This window comes from Glycine soja, chromosome 6 (genome assembly GCF_004193775.1).
Source record: "Glycine soja cultivar W05 chromosome 6, ASM419377v2, whole genome shotgun sequence".
NCBI lineage: Eukaryota > Viridiplantae > Streptophyta > Magnoliopsida > Fabales > Fabaceae > Glycine > Glycine soja.
In genome coordinates, this window is record NC_041007.1 from 5435451 (window position 1) to 5457434 (window position 21984).

Consider the following 21984-nt stretch of genomic DNA (forward strand, 5'->3'; position numbering starts at 1 on the left):
TTTTTTTATTTTCTAATTTTTAAAAATTATAAAAAAATCTGGTCGACCATTCATTCAATATTAGAATTGTTAAAAAAGAAAAATAGTAACATGCATTTGTTACGACTTATCCCTCTCAATGATTAATTTGAAACCCACCTCCATATGAAAAATACAAAAAAAAAAAAAAATCCCTTTCTAATTGAAAAACCCACTCTCATAAGACAAAAGTAAAAAGTAAAATATATGAGGTATTTGTGTAATTAAATCAAACCTCTCAAGAGAATATTGTTGAAATTTATTCTAAAATTAAATATCTCACCCTATATTTCATGTAATAATAATGGAAATATATCAAAAGTGTAACGTAACATTAATTTTATAAATTAACAAAGAAAATATATAAATATGCAAATAAAAACCAAACAATGTCCATAAATACATAATCAGCGCTTTTGAATCCACTTTTTAGTTTTAATAAATATGTTTATATTTTTCCTTCAGTAATCTATATTTTTTTATTATTTTAGCTTCTTTTTTTCTTTACAATTTTTTTTATTGTTTTATCTTAACGATATTTCATATGATTGGTGATTTTAAAATATAATTAGTGTTATAAATACAATTCATTTTAGTTAAATTTGTGTTCAATTAATTGAAATTAAGTATTTAACTTTATTATTTGGAAATCAAAATATTTTTAATTAAAAATTATTAAAGTGGTTATATTGAGAGAGAAAACTAATAATTTTCTTGGCTATTTAGTTGTTTATATTAATTATTAAAAGAAAAGGTACAAATTATATCTCAAGTACATTAAAAGTTGATAAACTTTTGTCGTTTTCTGAAACACAAACCTTTGATAATCTTTTTTTCAATGTTGATTGTTGAAAAGTAAAGCAGGTTTCATCTCCCAAGGGCGCGGAAAAAGGACCTGTTAACCATTATCGATTAGTTAACATAGAAACAACATTTTTTTTTCTTTTATAAATTAGTCATTGCAAAAAATTGTTGTTAAGTGAAGATATATGTATGAATAGTTTTATTTTGTAAATAAACTTACGTCATTGCAGGTTCAATACAAATTAGGTCATGGATTCTTAATGGATTGTTTGATCTATTCTTGTCACTATTTATGTATTGCTAACAAATATGTGTTGTTAAAACAAAAACCGTCGTTATTAAGTGTAACTCAAGCATAGAATTTCAAAGGAAAAGATATATATTTTATAAAATGAGTTTAATTTTTATACATATAACTTTTAAAATTAATTATTATAAAAGTTAATAATTTTATCATAAATGATAATTATATATATATATATATATATATATATATTCTGTTATAATGCATTTTAATTAAAATTTTATAAAGATATATTTAATTTTAGAAAGTTTATTGCTATGCTAAGACTCACTATCTTAACTTTAAGATGATATCACCTATTTACTAACAGACATCTCTTATTTGGATATAAAACCTTTAAATGAAATTTTGTTTAATTCTCACTTGCCTTAAGTTATAATGCAGAACTGTTACATACTACAATTAGATCATGTGCAAAACCATTCCTGGGCTTATCTAATGTGCAGCAAAATACATTGAAACTTTTATTAGCCTGTTTTACAGGATGTCCTGTAACAAGCTGTGATAAATTTGAAGTTGCATAGCCATTTTTCTCATATATCAAATATAAAGTACCCGCAAATATTAATTTTCTCTTTCAGAAAAAATGGAATCTTATTTATAAAATTTGTACAAACCTTTCAAGTAGTCAACTCAGGCCAAGCCCCACCACAATCAGTAAAAGGAGAATATCGAAGTTAACCAAAACCAAAGAAATCCCAAAGAAATCAAAATTCATCGCGAGTGATTGGAATAGCTGGCGTAAAGCAAGGAAAGACATTCTTGCCTTCTTCTGCATCAATTAATTATTTTTTTAATAACCTAAACCTAGTGTATTCATCGTGTAACATATAAATATAAACTAAATACCATCACTGTCTCAGAACAGTTCAAAAGTAGAAATTCTAGCTTAGTATTTTAAAATGGTATATGTGTCGGGCATCTACAGAGATTTTAAAAATTAAAACTATTATTGATATTCTGTATGCCACTCACATAAGGTCAGACATATTTTATTGGTCTCGAAATTAATATTTAAAACAACAGTAAGATATTGCTTTCTCAGTGGGCTAGGGTAGAGAAAGCTGTGAGGTAGGCTTCAAAAAAGTTATTACGGGATGTTGCTGCTTTGCTGTAGAATATATTGGATGTTGGACAACTTTTATTACATCGGAGAGTATATTTTTATACAGCTATTTTAATTTTAAAGTCAGAGATTTACTTTATTTATTTAGAGGGAAAAAGTGAAATTTTATAATATTAATTAGAAAATTAACAATGAAAGTTGAAATAAATATTTATTATACATATTCGTGTATTTAATCATTATTAGTAATGAGATTTGATATTTAGTTTAAAAAGTTGTATTAAATTAATCATTTTAGCACGGATGAAAATTCTGGCAACATACAAAAGGCGAATAAGAATATCAGCCGCACCTTCCTTATTCAACAAGGACCTCCCTTTCATCACACTCAACATTTCCTCTTCAAACCATTCAACCCTTCCTCAAACCTCGCAAGGAGACTAAGAACAGCAAGAGAAGTTCCAGCCAAGTCCTCATTATCAGTGCCCTTTGCAACCCTGAGTAGCACTGAAACTGCCCCAGCTCGCACGGCCAAAATGCAGTTTCCACTAGCAACTGAATTGTGCCTGCCACCCCAAATTTGGCCTTATTTTTGTCATGCATGGCCAAGCTACAAATCAATGAAGAGACCAATTTGGAGGATTCAAGGGAACTTGTTGAGGTTTCCATGTCAGCAAGAGATTGCTTCAGATCAGGATTGAGGGATAGGTTGAAAAGGGTCAACAAGGAAAGTGTTTGGATGATAGGAGAGGAAGAGTTTGTTAGTGAGGCTAATGTTGGGATGGCATTATCTGTTTGAGCTAGCATGGTTCTGTTTTGGGCACTGACCTTGGTGATCGAAGCCAACGTTTGAAGAACTTTCTCCTGAACTTCAATGGATTCTGATTGAACCAGAGATAAGACATTCAATAATGGTGTCAAAAAGTACGAGATACTGATGATACTAACATATTCTTTAGGCTTTTTTATCTATAGTGTCAATATTGAATTTAAGGCTTTTTAGCTTTCAACCACACCAAACTTGTGGTCTTGTGAACTGAAGTATTTAAAAAGCTTAAACGTAAACTGTACATCTTTGGTTATGTAAATTACATATAGATAGATAGTTTCAAACTTTTGTTAGCATTGGGAATTGCTTCACTTCTTTCTTAGGTTTGTGTCCTGCGCTTGGGTGTTCTGACACATTTAATCTATATCTTTGTCCCTTCTCATTGGCAGGGAACGGGATTAGGGAGAACGGTTTAGAAGTAAACTAATGCAAGTGCTATGGTCCATGTTGGTCCTGCTAAGAGCTAACACATAATTATGGGCCATTTCAACTCGGGCCTCGGGCCTCGGGGAGAATCAAAACTAACAAAAATGAAATTATCCACTTCATAGAATAATTTAGTGTGACAGTGTGGCTAAGAATCTGTTCGGAGTACCAAAATCATAGTTTGAATACGCTACAAGAGACTGGTTTTCGCCCAAATTATGGTTCAGAACTTTCCAAACGAAAATTGGAGCATGCACACGTGATGTGAATTTGACCTAAATGCCAGTTTAAACTTATCCTCAAAGCTGAACGCAACTGGACTTGCTCCATTTAACATTATTTCCAGCTCATTACACTTACGAATAGGAATTTCTTCCTTGAAAACAAGGAAAGGAGATGCCAACAAGATATTATTACTGGTTTCCTTCATGTCTAGTCCAAGTTGATCTTTAGGTGACATTTTTTTTCTCGATAACTCCTTACGTGACATTGTTCGGAACAAAATAACTTTTTGTCCTCAGATATTCTAGTTATTCCCCTAAGCTTAAATCTTCAAAAATAGACGTTGCGCTTTTTCTTTAAAAAAACAATTTAAAATTCAAATCTTCTAAAAAAAATCATGATACGTTTTTCCAAAAAATACTACTTTTTAATTTCAAAGATAGCACTAAAACAAGTTTTAGTATTTATATATTAAAAAAGATTACAAAAATATATAAATTTTACAGTTTTTTTTAATTAAAAAACGAGTTGTTCATAAGAAACGTACAAAAAGCCCAGTTTTACAATTCCTTTTCGATTCTTGGAGGGGAGGTATAAAAATGGTCTAGCGAAGCTAAACCTGATTTTATAAATTAAACTCAATAAACTCAAACGCATGTCCTAACCAACGAAGACATAACTGGAGCAACAACATGAGTCTCCATTCCAACAAATACCGCAACAACTTCACAGCTAAGGCTGCATCCTAATGTCACAAGTACCGCCTATTGTCTAACTTATTCTAGGACTAGAATATTTCAACATGCCATTGCTGTCTCTAAAGGGGAAAAACAAGTGTCATTCACGAATTCCATCAAGCAATGCAGGTGCTGAAGTTCAAAAATTGAAGCCTGCAACTCATTAAAGGTTACAGTGTGACCCAAAGCCCTCAGCACCACATATTTCACCTTTCACATTAGTATGGAGAACCATCGCCATATGCGACCAAGCCTTTCTTTCCATCTGGGCTTCTGGACGATGACCTGGACCTGCTGTCTCTACTTGCTCTTGGTGGAGATTCCACGGATGACCTGGACCTAGACCTAGACCGGGATTTGGATGGACTCCTGCTCCGAGAAGAAGATGCACGCCTCTCCACACGAGTGGGGCGGGATCGATCAACTGGGGAACGACTGCGAACTGGACTCCTACTACGAACTGGGCTCCTACTTCGGCTATATCGTCGAGCTCGATATCGTGGACTGCGTGAAACAGATGGTGTCCTGCTCCTCCTGCTTCGATACCTACATACAGGTTTTCAAATATAATCATGCCGCTAACATTATTGAACACAATGACAGAACTAAAATGGCATTAAAAATCTCCAATGAAAAAATTCATGATAAGAATTAAAAAAGATACAAATAAAATAAGATACAGTAATATAACTTTAAAAAGCAAATATTATGAGGCAAGAAAAAAAACAAAAAACCTTGGAGGAGTTCTTCCACGCGGTGGTGGGCTCCTGAAACGCCTAGGGGAAAACCTTCTGTAACTAGAATATCTGAGGACAAAATGTTAAAATGCTTATTCTGACATTCAATTCTTGAATAGCTAACATTTTAGTGCGAAAAATACTATAAACTAAACACGATATTTACCTGTCCCTGTCATTTCTTCCATTGTAGCGGTATGACCTCACAGGAGACCGGGAGGGGGTTCTATACCTTCTTGCATAAGAGTATCTTTCACTGAAACCTCTTCCCCTTCTGATACGCTTTGGTGAAGCATCAGGTGATACGCTCCTTGACACACTTCTCCCACGAGGTGTCCTTGTCCTACGAACAGGGCTAGGACTTCTAGAATAACTACGGCGAATGCTTCTACTAGGTGCTCTGACTGGGCTTCGGCTGATGCTTTTCTTTGAAGGAACCCAGCCAGAGCTTCTGCTTAAACTTCTTGCAGGTGATCTAACTGGACTGCGGCTTATACTCTTTCTCAACACTCTTACAGGGCTTCTGCTGATAGTTTTTCCTGATGGTGCTCTAGGAGAACTCCTGCTCCGGTGGCTTTGAGAACGAGCTCTCACAGGGCTCTTGCTGACACTTCTAAGAGAACGAGTTCTCACAGGGCTTCTACTGACACTTTTAAGAGAACGAGTTCTCACAGGGCTTCTACTGACACTTTTCCCATTCCCGCCTCTCACAGGGGTTCTATTGACATTTCTCCCATTCCTGCCTCTCACTGGGCTTCTACTGACACTTCTCCCATTCCTGCCTCTCACTGGGCTTCTACGGACACTTCTCCCATTCCTGCCTCTCACTGGGCTTCTACTGACACTTCTCCCATTCCTGCCTCTCACTGGACTTCTATTGACACTTCTCCCATTCCTGCCTCTTACTGGGCTTCTACTGATGCTTCTGCTCGGACTCCTGCTGATGCTTCTGGCAGGACTTCTGCTCAAACTCCTCTGTGATGGAGGAGGGCTTCTAACACTGGGACTTTTGCTCAATCTCCTTTTTGGAGTAACACTTGGGCTCTTGCTCGCACTCCTCCTGGGACTAATACTCATACTCTTACTCATGGGTCGCTTAGGACTCACGCTTCGACTCCTGCTCATCAACTTTCAATAAAATACCAGATCTGGAAGAAATGGTAAACATAAGAAATAACTGAGGTGTGACTAAAGAGGAAAGTAGACCTAGTTTTGCCTGAATGATCATCCATAACGTCAGGCTGCCTCTCTTCACTTCTGTCAGATCCATAGTCAGCTCCTCCAATGCCATTGTTACGTCGCTCTCCGTTTTCCTTTGACAATTTTTCCTCATTCTCTAGCATACCCATTTCCTCCTTTTCATGATGCGCAGGAGGCAAATCTTTCTCCGCAACCAAGGGAGACTTTGTTTCAGCTGCCACCACAAAGTATGGAAGGAGGAAGTTTCAAAAAATTGTTGTACACATTACCAAAGAATCAAGCAAAAAACAAAAACGATAAACTCTTGCAAAATATTTCAATTTGTTTCATTGAAGACAAAAAAAGGTCACAGACAGATTTATTTGAAACAAAAAAAATTACCATTTTTCTGAGAATTATCTTTACGCTTAAGCCCTTTATGTTGAGCACCAATATTTTCACCTTCAGAGCTATTGTCACTGTTACTCTCACTATCTGAGTCACTGCCCGATTCCCTAGTAACATGCAGCAGATTCAGGGACGACCATGAAAAAATGAGCAGATTAAATATGACCATGCGTGAAAAATTCCACAACAATAATATATTAATTTTTTAAGAGAATACCACATAATGAGATGATTCTTACTGACAAGAAAAAGAAAATAATTCACAATGAAACCAGGAAAAGAGTCTACAGATTGTTAAAGCACACAAATCCATGTCAAGAGAAATGAGAACAGCTAAATGCATATAGTAACTTCAGCATTCATATACATGAGAAATAATCTACCTCTTTCATAGTGCATTCACATGCAACAATATTACACAATAAACACAATCCAGCCTTCTTGACCTAATAATGGCTATTTTAAGTTCATCACAAACATGAAAGCAACAAGGATAGATGACTGAAATCTGAAATTCATAAATCTTAACCCAAGGTTTAATCAAATAGTAAGTAAGTATTAAGTGTCCAATACCTTTTTGATTTACGCTTTGATCTCTTATCCTTTTTCCTTCGCCTCTTGTCACGACGTTTATCTTTTCTCTTTCCCCGTCTATATTTATCTTTCTTAGATCTCTTTCTCTTCTTTCGCCTGTCATCACTAGAAGAACTCATGTAAGATGATGAGGACATATCTGACTCGGAATCACTATCAGTTTCCAAAGATTCTGTATCAGAATCTGAAGAGCTCCCGGATTCAGATGAGTAGTATTTTCTCCTTTTCCTTCTGTCTTTTGAAGATTTTTTATTCTTTCCCATTTTTGATTTATTTACCTTCTTTCCATCTGTAAGTATAAGGATTCAAATCAAGAGATCAAATATATTTAAAAGTGAAATACAGGACCAGAACAATGCACATTCAATTGAAGAGGAAAAATAAACACAATTCATTATGATCTGGGCATTTACAGACTTGAACTCTCAGCAAAAAAATTGGGGTTTAATCATCACCATACGTATTAGGAATATAGTCTAAGTATTCTCCAAATGGAATAAGTAATTCTCACCCTCGCTATATTCACCACAATTAATGATTTTAACAGTTACAGTTGGATGCCCTTCTTCATCACCGAATTCTTCAATTTTCTTCAATACATTATGCCCTTGCACAAGCTTCCCAAAGACTACATGTTTCCTGCAAAATGGCCACATAACTGTACAGTCAGGCATTTTACCTTGCCAACCCCCACAATCAAAAATCAAAATAGAACATCCATGTAAGAAGTAAAATGCTGCCAATAATTAACCAGACACACAAACCTATCAAGATGATGATCAGCTTTCAAAGTGATAATGAAATGGGAACCGAGTGTGTCACGGTCTGCAATTGCCATTGATAAAAGGCCAGTAGCATCATGCTTTAGCCTAGGTGACTCATCTAAAACAAATCACAGATACATAATACATTAATTATAAAATACAACACTACAGTACTATAAACAATTCATAATGCAAAATATGATCTTGAGAGTGTGACTTGGCATTCTAACCTGGGAACTTTGAACCATATATGCTTTCTCCAGCAGTCCCTGCAAAACATCGAAAAATATCATGCAATCATCACAGGAAATTAAAGAATGATACCAGAGGGTGGGAAATCAAGACATCGAGGAAATTTATGAAAAGAAAATGCACATGAACCTGGACTAAACTACTAGTAATAATTTGGAATTAGGAAATACCAACAGAGATTGATATTCGGCAGTATATTATTTTATCAGCTACAATACTTTCAACTCCAACAAAATAAGGAATGCATGATATTTTGGTATCATTCACACTGGTTAATTGTTGAAAGCCCAGTGTATCCTACAATACTTCCAACCCAATGACTAAAGTGAATTAACATATTCACAAAATTATTGATATTAACAGTGATAATACCAAAAAATAATCCAAAATTAACAAATAAAAAATCTTTCATAGCTTTAACACCCCACTCAATAACAAGGTCAAACTGTGTTGATGTAAAGGAACTTTGTTAATCATGTTCCTAATTGACTTAGAAAAGAAATTACCATTGTCACAGGAAACATGCAAATGGAACAAGGCTGGCAACCCGGACAACTGAATGATCAAATAATAAAAACATAAAGTGACTACATAAATAGTATTAAATTGCAACCTTCAAAAAAGGGATAGGTAAGGTAACTCAATGACATGCAATGTATGAATAAAATACATACCATTTCGATTGACAAAATCTCCACCCTGTAAAAGCAAAACTAGCCATTAATACACATAATCACACTACAATAATAAGACATAGAAAATGGGCTTGGGCTTCATGAAGCTTATTAGAATTAAGCGGATGAACAACTTAGTAAGTACAACCTTAAAACTATATCACAAGAAAAGCAGTCGTGACCATCAGCCCAGTGTATCCTACAGCATAAACAAGGGTAACGGGGACCACAGCCACGTTCAACCACAAGACATTTTATATAGAAGTAGAACTCTACCATATAGCAATCGATACAAGTAAAAATAGAACAACCTACCTGCACAATGGAACCTTTTATGATCTGATGGAAGAAAGAACCCTTGTAGTGCAGTGATTTTCCAGTATTTGGACTGATGCCTTTTTCTCCTGAACATGGAATGAAAATGAAAATTTGATACAAATGCAACAAGGAAGGAATTAGTGGCTCATTGATCAGATAAAAACAATCTTCAGCAAATGATCCACTCTCAACCAAAAGCACACAAGCATGTCTAAGTACAAGTTTGATTGTTAAATAACTGTGATGGTAGAAAATGTCCAATAAACAAAAGTTAATGATGAAATTTCCCATGCAAATCAAATTTATAATACCTGTACATAATGCACGAAAGTTTTCTGCAGTCTTGGGAGCAACATCATAGAAAAGCTGTGAGGGGAAACGTTCATTAGATTGAACATTGCAAAAGTTGCAGCATAAATAGTACACATCAGAACAAGAACAAAAACTACCTCAAAAACCATCCTTTCAACAGGATCCCCATCGATCGACACATCCATAAACACCAGGGGATTCTTCTTCTTAGTCATCGTCTTTGCCTTAATTTATCAAAATTTAGAACAGTAAAACCACAGACCTGAAATAACATAGCATTATTAAACAAACACCCAGTTATTCATTGATTTTAAGTGACAATGCATCAACAGGGAACTAAAGTTAAGAACACAGAATTAAAGTTTTGAGCTTGTCAAAATAAATTTTCCAAAATCTACATCATTTCACGTCAAATTTTCAGACAGGAAAATGGGGACCCTATCGAACAATGATAACGTGAAGTTATCGGTATCCATCCACACACACAAAAAACGTAGTAGCAAATTAAGAATTGCGCTGCGGCATCATCACTATACTAATGTACACCTTAATTTTCTCCCATTACAAGTACACAAACAAACAGTGTTCCAGTCAAGCCAGCAGAGTCGTAGCAAAAAAGAGCTTTGAAAACAAAAACCGGTTCGGTTCGTATCAATCTCACACATTAAATCCAATCCAAACATATCGCAGCAATCACCAACTGTTAATGATGAAATCGCGAAGATAAACCGCAACAAATTCCACTAAAACCTTGGTTGGGTTGAGAAATCCAGATCGGCAAAAGAACATTAAACACTAAATCGAACCAATTAACGAATAGAAAAGCAAGCGTTTAACAAGAGCCAGGGAAGACAGATCAAACGGCACAGATACAGCAAAGAGCATCAAATTAAGCAGCAAAAACTAAACCCTAGCTAGATTCCAGGAAAAACCTCAGAGGACTTGAGTTTTCGATAGATCAGTACTAAGCTCCAATTGAATAAACAAAGCGAAGAAGAAACGCATGCGTAACGCGAGATTTGCAAGGAGTGAGCAAAACAGGAGAATAAGAACCCTAGGTTCTTACCCGAGTCGATAACCACGAAAAGGATTCATTCGAGATGGTGAAAGAGGAGCTCATGGGCTGGCTTATATACCAAGGCGTGGCTTGTAAAAGAGCCGAGCCTAGCTGCTTCCATTGGAGCGTGAAGTTACCGGAATATCCCTGCTCTCTTGAACGCGCTGGCCAAATAAGTTATGATTCAGCAAAGAACAAATGTTCAATGGACGAATTTATCCTTCTCTTAAGGATGGCAAAGTCTACTCAAACCTAGAGGTGTTCTTGGTATCATTTGATACAATTTTGACTTAAAATCAGTTCCAACCAAATAAGGAAATTAAGCATGCTCTGTGTTATGATTCAGTTTAAATTATTTATGAAATTTAAATTAAATTAAATTAATTTTTTGGTTTGGTTTGATTCAACTTTTATAATTTGAAAATTCTACTAGTATTAAAAGAAATGTTTAATTTTTTTTTGGTTAAATTACTCATTTTCTTCCTATAATTTCACTATTCTTACTTTCTGTTTCGAAAGTGGTTTTTTCAGTCCTTATAGTTTACATTTTAATTTTCTTTTGGTCTCTATAATTTTGAAAGTGAATTTTTTAGTCCTTATCATTTGTATTTTAATTTTTTTTTAGTCTCTATAGTTTGAAAGTAATTTTTTTTAGTCCCTGTAATTTATATTTTAATTTTATTTTAGTCTTTACCATCAAAATATGAGTAATATTATCAATTACAATTAACTACAAAAATATTAGCAAATAATTCGTAATTAATTTATCGTAAGATAATTTACAATAAAAAATAATTGATAATTTATAACTAATTTGTAGCTAATTATTTTTATATATTATTTTATAGTAAGGATTAAAAAGTAATTAAAATACAAATTATAGGGACTAAAAATATCACTTTCAAACTAGGGATTAAAAGAGAATTAAAATACAAACTATAAAGATTAAAAAAAACACTTTTAAACTAGATGGACTAAAAGAAAATTAAAATATAAACTATATGGACTAAAAAAAACCACTTCCAAACTATAAGGACTAAAAAGATAAGAATCATGAAATTATAACAACCAAATGAGTAATTTAATCAAATTTTTTATTAATTAGATATAAGTTGAATAATAATTAGTTGAATAATCAACGATATAAATAAACAACCAAAATTTCAACAATTAAACGTAAAATAAAACAATAATTACTTTCAAGTTATATAATGCTTAAATAATAATCATTCAACTTAAAAGTAAAAAATAGTGCATAATACTTGTTTTCAAGTTTCAATAATTAAACTTAAAAATAACAATAAAATAAAATTGATAATACTTACTTCCAATTATGAAAACTTATTTAGGAATATTGATGCGGTTTGATTTAGCTTGGATTACTTTTCCTGTGTCAAATCACAAATAAAAATAAACCAAGTCAGGTGATTTTGGAAAGAAAAAAATCAAACCAAATTGATGACAATCAAATTTTATATCATTTTTAATTTTATGCTTTATTTGGTTTGATTCTTAACTTTGAGGAACCAACATGGTGCAACCACCAACCCAACCTTGCTAAGCCAGAGCCATGTCCCACCACCTTGGTGCCGAATAGTGTATGAACGTGTTAAAAATGTTATGGTTTTTATTAATGTGTGAATATGTATATATCTAATTGAAATAGCTATTCATTGATTTAACTAATAATTTAACGAGTGAATTTAATAAGGGAGGCTGGCTAATCATGTAGCCGATGCCTTGTTCAAGCATGATCTGTCCCTAGAGTCAATGACTAGGATGCCATCCTTTATTTCTGTTCACGTAGGTGCTAACTGTGTTGCAACTAGTTTCCCAAGAGGTTTCTAGCTTTGGTTTTTTTGGGCTCGAGCCCTTTTGTTCACCAAAAAAAAATATTGGTGGAAGCAAAATGACTGCTTAATTCTGTAAAAAAAATATGCAGTGGAATATTTGATGAATGTATGTACATTGTGTAACATTCTCTTTTTTTAAGAAAGTGCAAAATTCCTTTATGTTTTGATGATTAGAAAAATAAATTTAAGAAGGATTGTAATAGAAGACTAGGTTTATGATGTTTATAACTTATATTTGATTACTTTTAATGTTATATGCTTTAATATTTTAAGAATAAATTTTAACTAATATTTTTATTGATTTATTAATTTTATATATAAGTAAAACACAGATAATAAATACGGATATGGATATATAAGTACCTAATAGGTATAAGTTGGGGATTAAAACTACTATCAAGTATAAAGATTAATACAAGTATCTTTTTGTGATAATAACAATGTTCATAAAAAATAGCATGATATTCATAATAGTTTACAAAATATTATAACAAAATAATATTTGAGATTTTTTATGCACTATTAATATAATATATATATTACAGCTAATTAAAATTGACCATAAATATTATTTTTGAGATAGTTATTATAAACTAAAACAAATATATCATACATGTCAAAATAATATTTTAGATTCTCCGCACTAGATTATTCTTCACTTTGTTCATGGTGAACCACAATCTTTGGCCTTTGATATAATATATTGGCATAATTTTATTTTAGATTATCCACACTAGATTATTCTTAGTGACCTCAGGCTCATTCACATCAACAACAAGTGAATAGTTACTAAATAGTTGTCAATGAACTCCCTTGTGCTTTTAGGGGTTTTGTATATTTCTTCTTTTCATCCTAATTTTCATTTCAAATCTTTCTTGTTGTTTTAATTTGAATGATTTCAATTGTTGATCTTAGTTGTAGATTCCAAAATACTTGTTGTAAAATGTCTTGAAGGGTTCTTGTGTAGGGTTTTGAATTGTTATTTTTTTTTTCTATTACCGCAAAAGAACCATAACATATAGGAGTGAGTATCAAACCCATGGTCAACTGAAACCGAGTTATCCAAGACAAGTAAAAATGGTGAATACCCGATCAGATTGGGTTACGGGTGAAATAAGTGAGAAAAATTGGTTTAAAGTGGTTGATGAAATTTGTTCTTTTTTTCTTTTTTTGTTCTACTTTTTGTTCTTTTTCATTTCTTCTTGAATTATGCCTAGCTCCTCCAAACAGGGAATCTTGCTAGAGTTGCATCAACTGCTATTAATATGTCCTCCGACAACAGCAATGTTGTTAACTCATTGGCAAGTGCACCAATTCGTCCAAGTAGTATTTTAAAATGGTAAGACCGAGTGTCGAGTCCACAAAAACTTTGATTGTACTTAGAGTTTGTATATGTCTAATTTTAAGCAATCAATGAACTAAATTCGATATTGGTCAAATAATGACATGGAATATAAAATTCAACATAAATGAAGATAATTAAGCAGAGCACATTAAATAGACAGAATACAAACACGCAGAGAATGAGTTGTCGGTTGAAGTAGAATTACAAAGCGTGTTGAGATTCAGCCTATCGAAACTACTTTTGATGCAACATTAAAGATTTTTCACTATTTAACATTATTTCGATTATTACCTTCATCCACTAACTTACCCTAACTATGATCTTTCATGCGAAAGAGTCTAAATTACCTAATTTCACTCCTAATTCCTTAAGAGCTACATCAAATAATTTGCTTTGAGAATAAAAATGCATAAATAAGGCTAAATAATACCATTCTATCCCTAGACATGGATTACCCAAATGTTTTTTTCAAGTTCATATAAGCAAATTCAATGAAGTCAACAAACTTTTGCAAAACCTATTTTATTTAAGAATACAAAATTTTCATTCATCTTATCATTACTTTGATAAAGAATAATCACTTTTCAACCTAGAAAGTCTATTGGGTGAGATGAGATAAATATAGATTTCACTCATAGATAACAATACAAGACAAGAGAAATAAACTCAATTGAAAGTGACAAAAACTTTATCATGTCAAATCCCAATATATGGTTATATTTGATAAAATAAATAAACAAAACTATAAATAAACATAAGTACGATGTATAAATTGTTTTTTCTTATATGAGTGTTGTTGTTGTATTGCAAAAAATAAATAAAAAATAAAGTGCATGATCCACTGAGTCAAATTTGATCGTTGGGTTACTAATTCAACCTCTAATTTTGTCAAGTTAATTAGGGTATGTTGCATGGTCAATCTATTTAGTGGCTCAAACTAGTTAAGTGATTGATTTGCAAGTTAATAGGACGACCTGACCAGTCCAAACTAGGTATGATAACAATGCACACAAGTTTGGACGCCTCAATCTCGTATCTGAGTTAGATCTCAATAATTGTTTCACTAGAAAGTTCCCTGATGTGGTGCTGCATTTGTCACAACTCAAGTTCTTGGATATGAGGTTCAATGAATTTAAAGGCATGATCTCTAAAGAGCTATTTGAAAAGGTCCTCGATGCAATCATCATGATTTGTGAACAACTGTTTTGTTTTCAATTTATTAGATAATTCTGAAATCCCGACAATGTTAGTGAAATGAAATGTTGCCACCACTTGAAATCGCCTTCGACAGTAATGCATGGTGGTTGGTGGCGAGGATTGCTTGGCCTGGGAAAGACAGACAAATGAAGAATAATTTAGTGTGGATAGTCTAAAATAAAATGATGCTCCATGAATTTTTTTAACAAGTGAAAATCCAAGATTGCTAGGAGATTTTAATAATTCACGCACTCTATTCAACCAACTTAGTTAAACACACTCCATAGAATATAATCTAAATGTACAAAATTATGATTCACCATAAACCACTTGATGTAGTGGTTCACCATCATTAGTCTTCATTTTAAAATTCATGCTTTAAATATTTTTTTATTAGCTTTACTTACATTTTAGAATTAATTGTGTATATTATGAAGCCATAACTCATTCTTTAAGCAAAACAATATCAAAGTTAAATATAAAACACACTAAAAATGACAAATACAAAATATAAAACATGCAAAAAAAAATGACAATCAAATGATTAACAATATGAGATGAAATGACCAAAGTAGTCAAAAATTGATCGGGAAAAATTGTTCCATAATATTGACATAAACTTTCCTTTCTAAATAGATCTTATACAATAAATATTTTAAAATTATTTTTTCTTTAGAAAGTACAGTCAACATATTAATTTTTTTTCTTATATAGTATTTTTTTCCTTCTTCTAGATAGATCTTATATAATAAATAGTTTCAAATTTCTTTTTCTTTAGATTTTTTTCTGGCTAAATAGAAAATATAGTCAACATAATCTTTCCTTTTCTTATATAGTAAATAGTAAATAGATTAAAATTATTTTTTCTTTATAAAAGATAGTCAACATAATCTTTCTTTATTCTTTTTGACAAGAACATAAACTTTCTTTATTCTTTTTGACAAGAACATCAACATTCTTTATCTTATATAGTATTTTTTTTTTTCTAAATAGATCTTACATAGTAAATATTTTCAAATTACTTTTTTTTAGAAAATAAAGTGAACATAAACTTTCTTTTTCTTATATAGTAAATAGATTAAAATTAGTTTTTCTTTAGAAAATATAGTAAACATAAACTTTATTTTTTTTCTTACATAGTAAATATATCTTATATAGTAAAAAATAGATTAAAAATACTTTTCCTTTAAAAATACAAATCTTTTCCTACCAAGCCTACAAATGGCCCATGACAAATTGATTCAATCCCGTTAGGCCCATCTACCGTATTCCACCGTCATATTTCTTTCAACCTATTTTTATCTCCACTGCGCCCATAAATTGCACATTTGTGCCATTTTTGACATCTCATTTGATTCTCAGAAACCCTAATTTCCTCGTTATTTCGATACTCTCTCCCTTTGGAAAAAATCAAAGGTGCTCGCAGTCGCAGCGATTAGTTCAAAGATTGTAAGCGATCGTGAATCGTCGACAAAGGTCAGTATTCATCTTCTTCACTTTTATGAGTTATTTCGGTTCATGTCATCTTTTTCAATTTCGACGCTGCTGCTTCGATTTGTGATATCTGCCTGCGTGAATTTTGATCTTGTTACCTCTTTTCAGGCCCCTTTGTTTATTTTATGTTGCATATGCTTTTGTGTTTTGTAGCTATTTTAAATTTATGATCACTTTTCAATTTATCGCGTAGCCAATTTTCATTTGGAATTTGTGGGTTTTCCATTGGAAAATTTATCGGAGGAAAAATTATTGTCTCGACTAGCAATAGGCTTTTTTTTTCTTCCAATTTATTCGATTAACGCACCTAGACTGATCAATAATTATTGAGGTCATTGTTTTAAATTGAGGTTGCGGTATTGTCGTTTTTATTGATATTGTGGGAAATTGTAGACAGTTGTGATCGCGATACAGCTGCAATCATGGGCCGCAATTGCGGTGGCGATGCGGTTATTTGTCCGTTGCTGAAATTTTTTTGAAACCTTGTCAGTGATTGTTTTTTCATAGTTGACAAATGTTCAATATTTTCTTAGAGTGGAACACGAAAATAATCTCTTAAGGGTATCTAATATCAGCAGATTTTCTTCTGTTTTAATAACATTTATTTATGAAATGTCACAGGTTCGTGTCTGAATTGAAGTAGTGTCATCACCATGAGATTGAGAAAGGGAAATAAGGTGGAGATCCGTGGCAATGCTGATGGACTTAGTGTGGAATGGTGTTGTGCTCGTATAATTTCTGGTGATGGACACACCTACAGTGTCCAGTATGACTGTTCTAGCACAACAAGCGAGGCCAGCATAGAGAGAGTTTCAAGGAAGGCCATCAGACCATGCCCCCCTCTTATTAAAGGTATTGAGAGTTGGGCAGCAAATGATCATGTGGAGGTTTACATTGCCGGTTCTTGGAGAGCAGCCACTGTTTTGAAAGTCATTGGTGGAGATTTCTACTTGGTTAGGTTGTGGGTATCTTGCAAGGAGTTTAATGTCCTCAAAGTAAACATGAGGGCACGCCAATCTTGGCAAAATGGACAATGGGTTGTCATGTCAAAGGTGAATTTCTATTTGCTCAATATAAATAGTACAACTTCACTTCTGGTTTCATTTTTTATTTTAGCCAGTATTCTCAAAGTTTTAGATATTTGCTTAGTGGTGGAGAATATGGTCAATTTGAATATTTTTACCTTTTAAGTTAGTATTGATATTGCTTGAGAATTGAGATACTTCTTATTTTTCATGATTACACTGAAATTTGTTGCCATGCCCTGTCCTTACATGTGTTCATGCTTGTTCCAGGGATCAGGAATGTCTGGAGATGTGATGTCTAGCCGGTATTTGATTTCAAACAGTTACAAGGATCAACCTGAAAATCAGTGCAGAAATATTTTTTCTCCAGGATTAGATGCCAGTGGTCTTCAGGAATCTCGTCTGGCTTCATCTTCAACATTGAAGAGAATGTCCCCTTATGACTCCTCTGTTATTGAGGCTTATCCCAGAAAATTAAGGGATGTTGAGAATATGGGTGGGTGTGAAAGGTTCAAAGCTGTAGCCACAGCCCCCTTGCTGCAAAAGGTAGATGCTGTTGCTTACCCACAAAATATTATGGGTGAAAAATGCATGCATACTTCCTATACTAATGGTGCCAACCAATATTATGAAACAGGAAAGGAGAATCCTTGTAATGTTTCAACACACTTTCTTGAGAGAATTGAAGAACCTGATTATTCTTGTAGTGATCAGAGTTCGGTTGGCAGTTGTAGTGTGATAAGTAGTAACTCAAATAAATTTTCCAGTGATACTTTAGCAGGTTCTTGCCAGGATGAAGATTCCCTTTGCAGTGATGCAGAATCTCTAGATGTTGAACCTGTGAATGAAGGATGCTCCACTTCTTTCGAAGAGGTTGTAGCAGAAAGAATTCATAGGTTAGAGTTGCATGCCTATCACAGTACCATAGAAGTTTTGTATGCTTCAGGTCCTTTAAGTTGGGAACAAGAAGAATTATTGACTAACCTTCGTATTTCACTCCATATTTCAAATGATGAACATTTGATGGAGATAAAGAACTTAGTTTCATCTGGTCTGAATTTTTAAATGTTTACATGTGAATTCGTCATTTGTACAGCCTTATTGGGTTCTGAACAAGAGTACATAGTTTTGAATAATTCTTTTTTCTTAATATTTCTATATTGGGAAAATTATGTTGCTATACTCATTATGAATATATCCAGTTATGACGCTCTATTTATTTGCCCTACTCTCTCTCTATCTCTCTATTTATTGATGTCCTAATTGTCCTTTTCAATGTTACAATTTCTTAGCATTTACACCTGCAATGATTTGTGGATATGAGATTTTTCTAATTGTTTCTTTAACTACCTTATGCTTGTGTATATTTAATTGCCATATATGATTAATAACTTCATGGATTTACTTGGACAGCTTGATTATACTACTTAGATCGATCTAAAATCTATTTTATGGCACCAGCTTTTCCACCATTTGATTATCATTGACAAATCAACTACATTTTCCAGGGCCAGTGTAGGAGGCTTGCATGCCTTGCTTCCAATGGCTAAGTATGATGCTAGGTTTGCTTCTTTTCTCTCTGTAAATTAATTGGTGATGTCTACCAATAATTTTCTTTCAGAGATAAGAAATTTTTTACCACTGTTTTCTCACTGTCATTCATGGCAGAATATGAACTTTCTTATAAGCTGTGGACGTAATCCTCTTATGGAAGATCTTCCTATAGTACAATACAGATAATGGTTTAATTCATATATATGTTATCCTGTCAATTGAAAAAATAAGTGATGCTAGGATGTTTCAGTATGTGTTATATCAGGGTAGTTAATCACACTGGATTTCTGTCACATGGCCTCCCCATGATGCATAAGCAGATGTGTGGTGTGTTGACATGGCAGCAAATTGCAGCTGCAATAGTGCTTTGCGGCTGTTACTCCAGACTGGTAAAAATCTTGAATTGCCTCCATTTTTGCATCATTTACCTAGTTGTTTTAAGGTCTTTTGCTCAATTTGTGTGACGTTCTCTCTACTCTTCAATTCCAGTCCATCACTGCCTGCCAGCTGCCCTGCCTTGTTCTTGTGTGCGTGATGTGTTGTGCAATTCCCATTTCACAATCTTCTGTTTTCACAGCTCCATGCGCTCCTCTGTTCTGCCTTAAGAAAGAACACCACTGTTTTGCACTTTGTTGTCCTACAGCCATTGACTTGTTAATTATGCCTTAAATATACAGCAAATGTGCCCTACAAATTACTTATTTTGAATGTACATAATTTTTGTTATACAGATCATCCCATTATCTGCTCTGCCTTGTGTTATAACGTTTTTTCAACTGGTCACTTGGTGCCTCTAGTTATTCATCACCATGTTAGCTCGGATCTTTAGAATTTAAATTAGCTTATCAACATTGCTTCTTCGTTTGTTGGTCTCCATTGTTAAAGGGCCCACTTTCTTTTGGAATCTGCTCTTCTGACATGCTTGCAGTTCTTGGGTGGAAATTACTTCATGAGAATAAATTTTGTGCTAAAACTTTTACTGTATCTAAGAATTTATAAAGAAACATGGCAATAAGCATGCACCCATGTTACTCAATCAGCTCCGTTCCTCTTTTCTTGCCTGAGCTGTTTCTGTGCATGCAGGATTGCAGGTGTCTTGTCACAAGTTCAAAATGTCTAACATCTCTCCGTATCCACTCTATTATCAAACATACTCACAAATGACCATTATTATCTCTATTTCAGTTCTTACATGGCACGATAGTGTACTTTTATTTATTTATTTTTATATCAAGAGAAGTCAACTTCCATTGATTGCTTTGTGGCATGGAGCATCATTTTTATCTGTTGTCATTGAGGCTAAATTTATGTTTTTAAATCTTATTGATTTTGTCTCCAATTATTAAGTTTGTACTTTGTAGGGTTTACATGAATGTCTATTGATTGGTAATGTGATCCGTAGATGGCATTGTGTAAACCTTGCAACCTTATTATCATTGTGATTCTTAACAGTCTATTTTGAAAGGTTATATGGGTGAATACATATCATGGCTATTAGAAAACATAGTTCCCTCATTTTTATTATCATTGTGATTCTTAACAGTCTATTTTGAAATGTTATATGGGTGAATACATATCATGGCTATTAAAAAACATAGTTCCCTCTTTTTTAACCCGATGTTTTTTTTTATTGTTAAATTCATTTAGGCCATTTTGGTTGTGTGTAGTTTTGGCTATGGATACAATGGGTCTCATTATATTGCGATTATTGTTGAGCTGATTAATCATTTGACTCGCATATCAAAAGGCTTGTGGAAATTAAGTATGGAGAGATGATGCGAAACTCTGATGTATATTTTTGCTTGTTTATATAAATATGCGTCTGTAAAATCTGATATGTTTTCCGTATTTGTTCTGATCCTGTTTACGTTGCAAATAATCAAATTTAGTCCATATACGATGTTTAAATTAATGTGCTGTTGGATCAATCATAACGTACTCTCTATCCTTTGTTTTCAGTAATGAACTTGTCCTATGCTGATAGTTGCCTTAATCATTTAATTAAGAAGTCCAGCGCAAGATTGACCTTGACCCCTCTATATCTGGTGCAGACTTTGTATGTCAGATAGCTGCCAAGCATGTGTGATACTGGTTTTGATTTTATTATTATTTTTTACATTTTCCAATTTCTGCCTAGTAAGTTGAGTTTGTAATATCTCTTGCTAAACCAGCTCTTCATCTAAAGTCTTAACAAACAATTTTGAACCAGGATGCTATTTGTTTTTCAATGTATACATAATTGGGGTTCACTTGGGATTTTTAGAACCATCTAACGTCTGTATACACGAATCTGGTAGTTTTGTATTGGCGTAAAAGTGGTTTTAATTAATGCGTTAATAAACAATAATTACGCAGTTTAGGGATTGGCGTAAAAATGGAAGCTGGTTCCCAAGTAACAACAAACTAGTTAAAGTGAATTAAAATCGGCAACAAAATGAATATAATCTCGGAAGGGAAGATATTGCCCGATTCCTTTCTTTGGATTAAATTTCGAGTTCTATCTCGAGGGATTTATCAAAATAGTTATTTAAGGGTGTACGGATACGCAGTTTGTGAAGCTACGCATCTTTGTACTTTTTGACATCGACCATTAACATCTCTTCTTCTATGATTGACGAAGACAAATGCACTGGACATGTGACTCATCATGTGTTCGTAATTTTTGCAGCTCTCTCTCAGTATTAACCAGGATAAATAAGTTAATAAAGTTATGTATGATTAATTTAATTCTTACTTTAGTTTATATAATTGAGTTTGGTCAAATTATAAATAAGAAGTCATCAATAGATCAATTTCTCAACGACATACATTAAGG

At 33.2% G+C, this 21984-nt stretch overlaps 2 protein-coding genes across 14 annotated transcripts; one reads left to right on the plus strand and one right to left on the minus strand.

Annotated features, from left to right (window-relative positions):
* Window positions 1-4261: 4261 nt before the first annotated feature.
* Window positions 4262-10817, minus strand: LOC114415000 (peptidyl-prolyl cis-trans isomerase CYP95-like). 7 transcript variants are annotated; one of them, XM_028379489.1, is made up of 15 exons: window positions 10577-10751; window positions 9782-9906; window positions 9644-9698; window positions 9330-9418; window positions 9015-9039; window positions 8847-8879; window positions 8319-8357; window positions 8089-8206; window positions 7836-7963; window positions 7304-7613; window positions 6725-6837; window positions 6350-6557; window positions 5310-6260; window positions 5141-5212; window positions 4262-4952 (listed from the first exon to the last, which is right to left on the minus strand). In XM_028379489.1, the coding sequence occupies exons 2-15, from the start codon at window positions 9857-9859 to the stop codon at window positions 4625-4627; spliced, it is 2547 nt and encodes an 848-aa protein (XP_028235290.1). In that variant the 5' UTR covers window positions 9860-9906; window positions 10577-10751; the 3' UTR covers window positions 4262-4624. The 7 variants fall into 7 exon arrangements, with proteins under 7 accessions (XP_028235290.1, XP_028235285.1, XP_028235284.1 ...); XM_028379484.1 differs by lacking the exon at window positions 8847-8879 and having other exon boundaries at window positions 10711-10817; XM_028379483.1 differs by lacking the exon at window positions 8847-8879.
* A 5555-nt stretch (window positions 10818-16372) lies between these two features.
* Window positions 16373-21437, plus strand: LOC114415002. 7 transcript variants are annotated; one of them, XM_028379496.1, is made up of 6 exons: window positions 16373-16572; window positions 17212-17642; window positions 17886-18511; window positions 19124-19177; window positions 19420-19558; window positions 20837-21437. In XM_028379496.1, the coding sequence occupies exons 2-6, from the start codon at window positions 17244-17246 to the stop codon at window positions 20882-20884; spliced, it is 1266 nt and encodes a 421-aa protein (XP_028235297.1). In that variant the 5' UTR covers window positions 16373-16572; window positions 17212-17243; the 3' UTR covers window positions 20885-21437. The 7 variants fall into 7 exon arrangements, with proteins under 7 accessions (XP_028235297.1, XP_028235296.1, XP_028235298.1 ...); XM_028379495.1 differs by lacking the exon at window positions 20837-21437 and adding an exon at window positions 20253-20830; XM_028379497.1 differs by having other exon boundaries at window positions 16374-16572; window positions 21129-21437.
* Window positions 21438-21984: the final 547 nt, after the last annotated feature.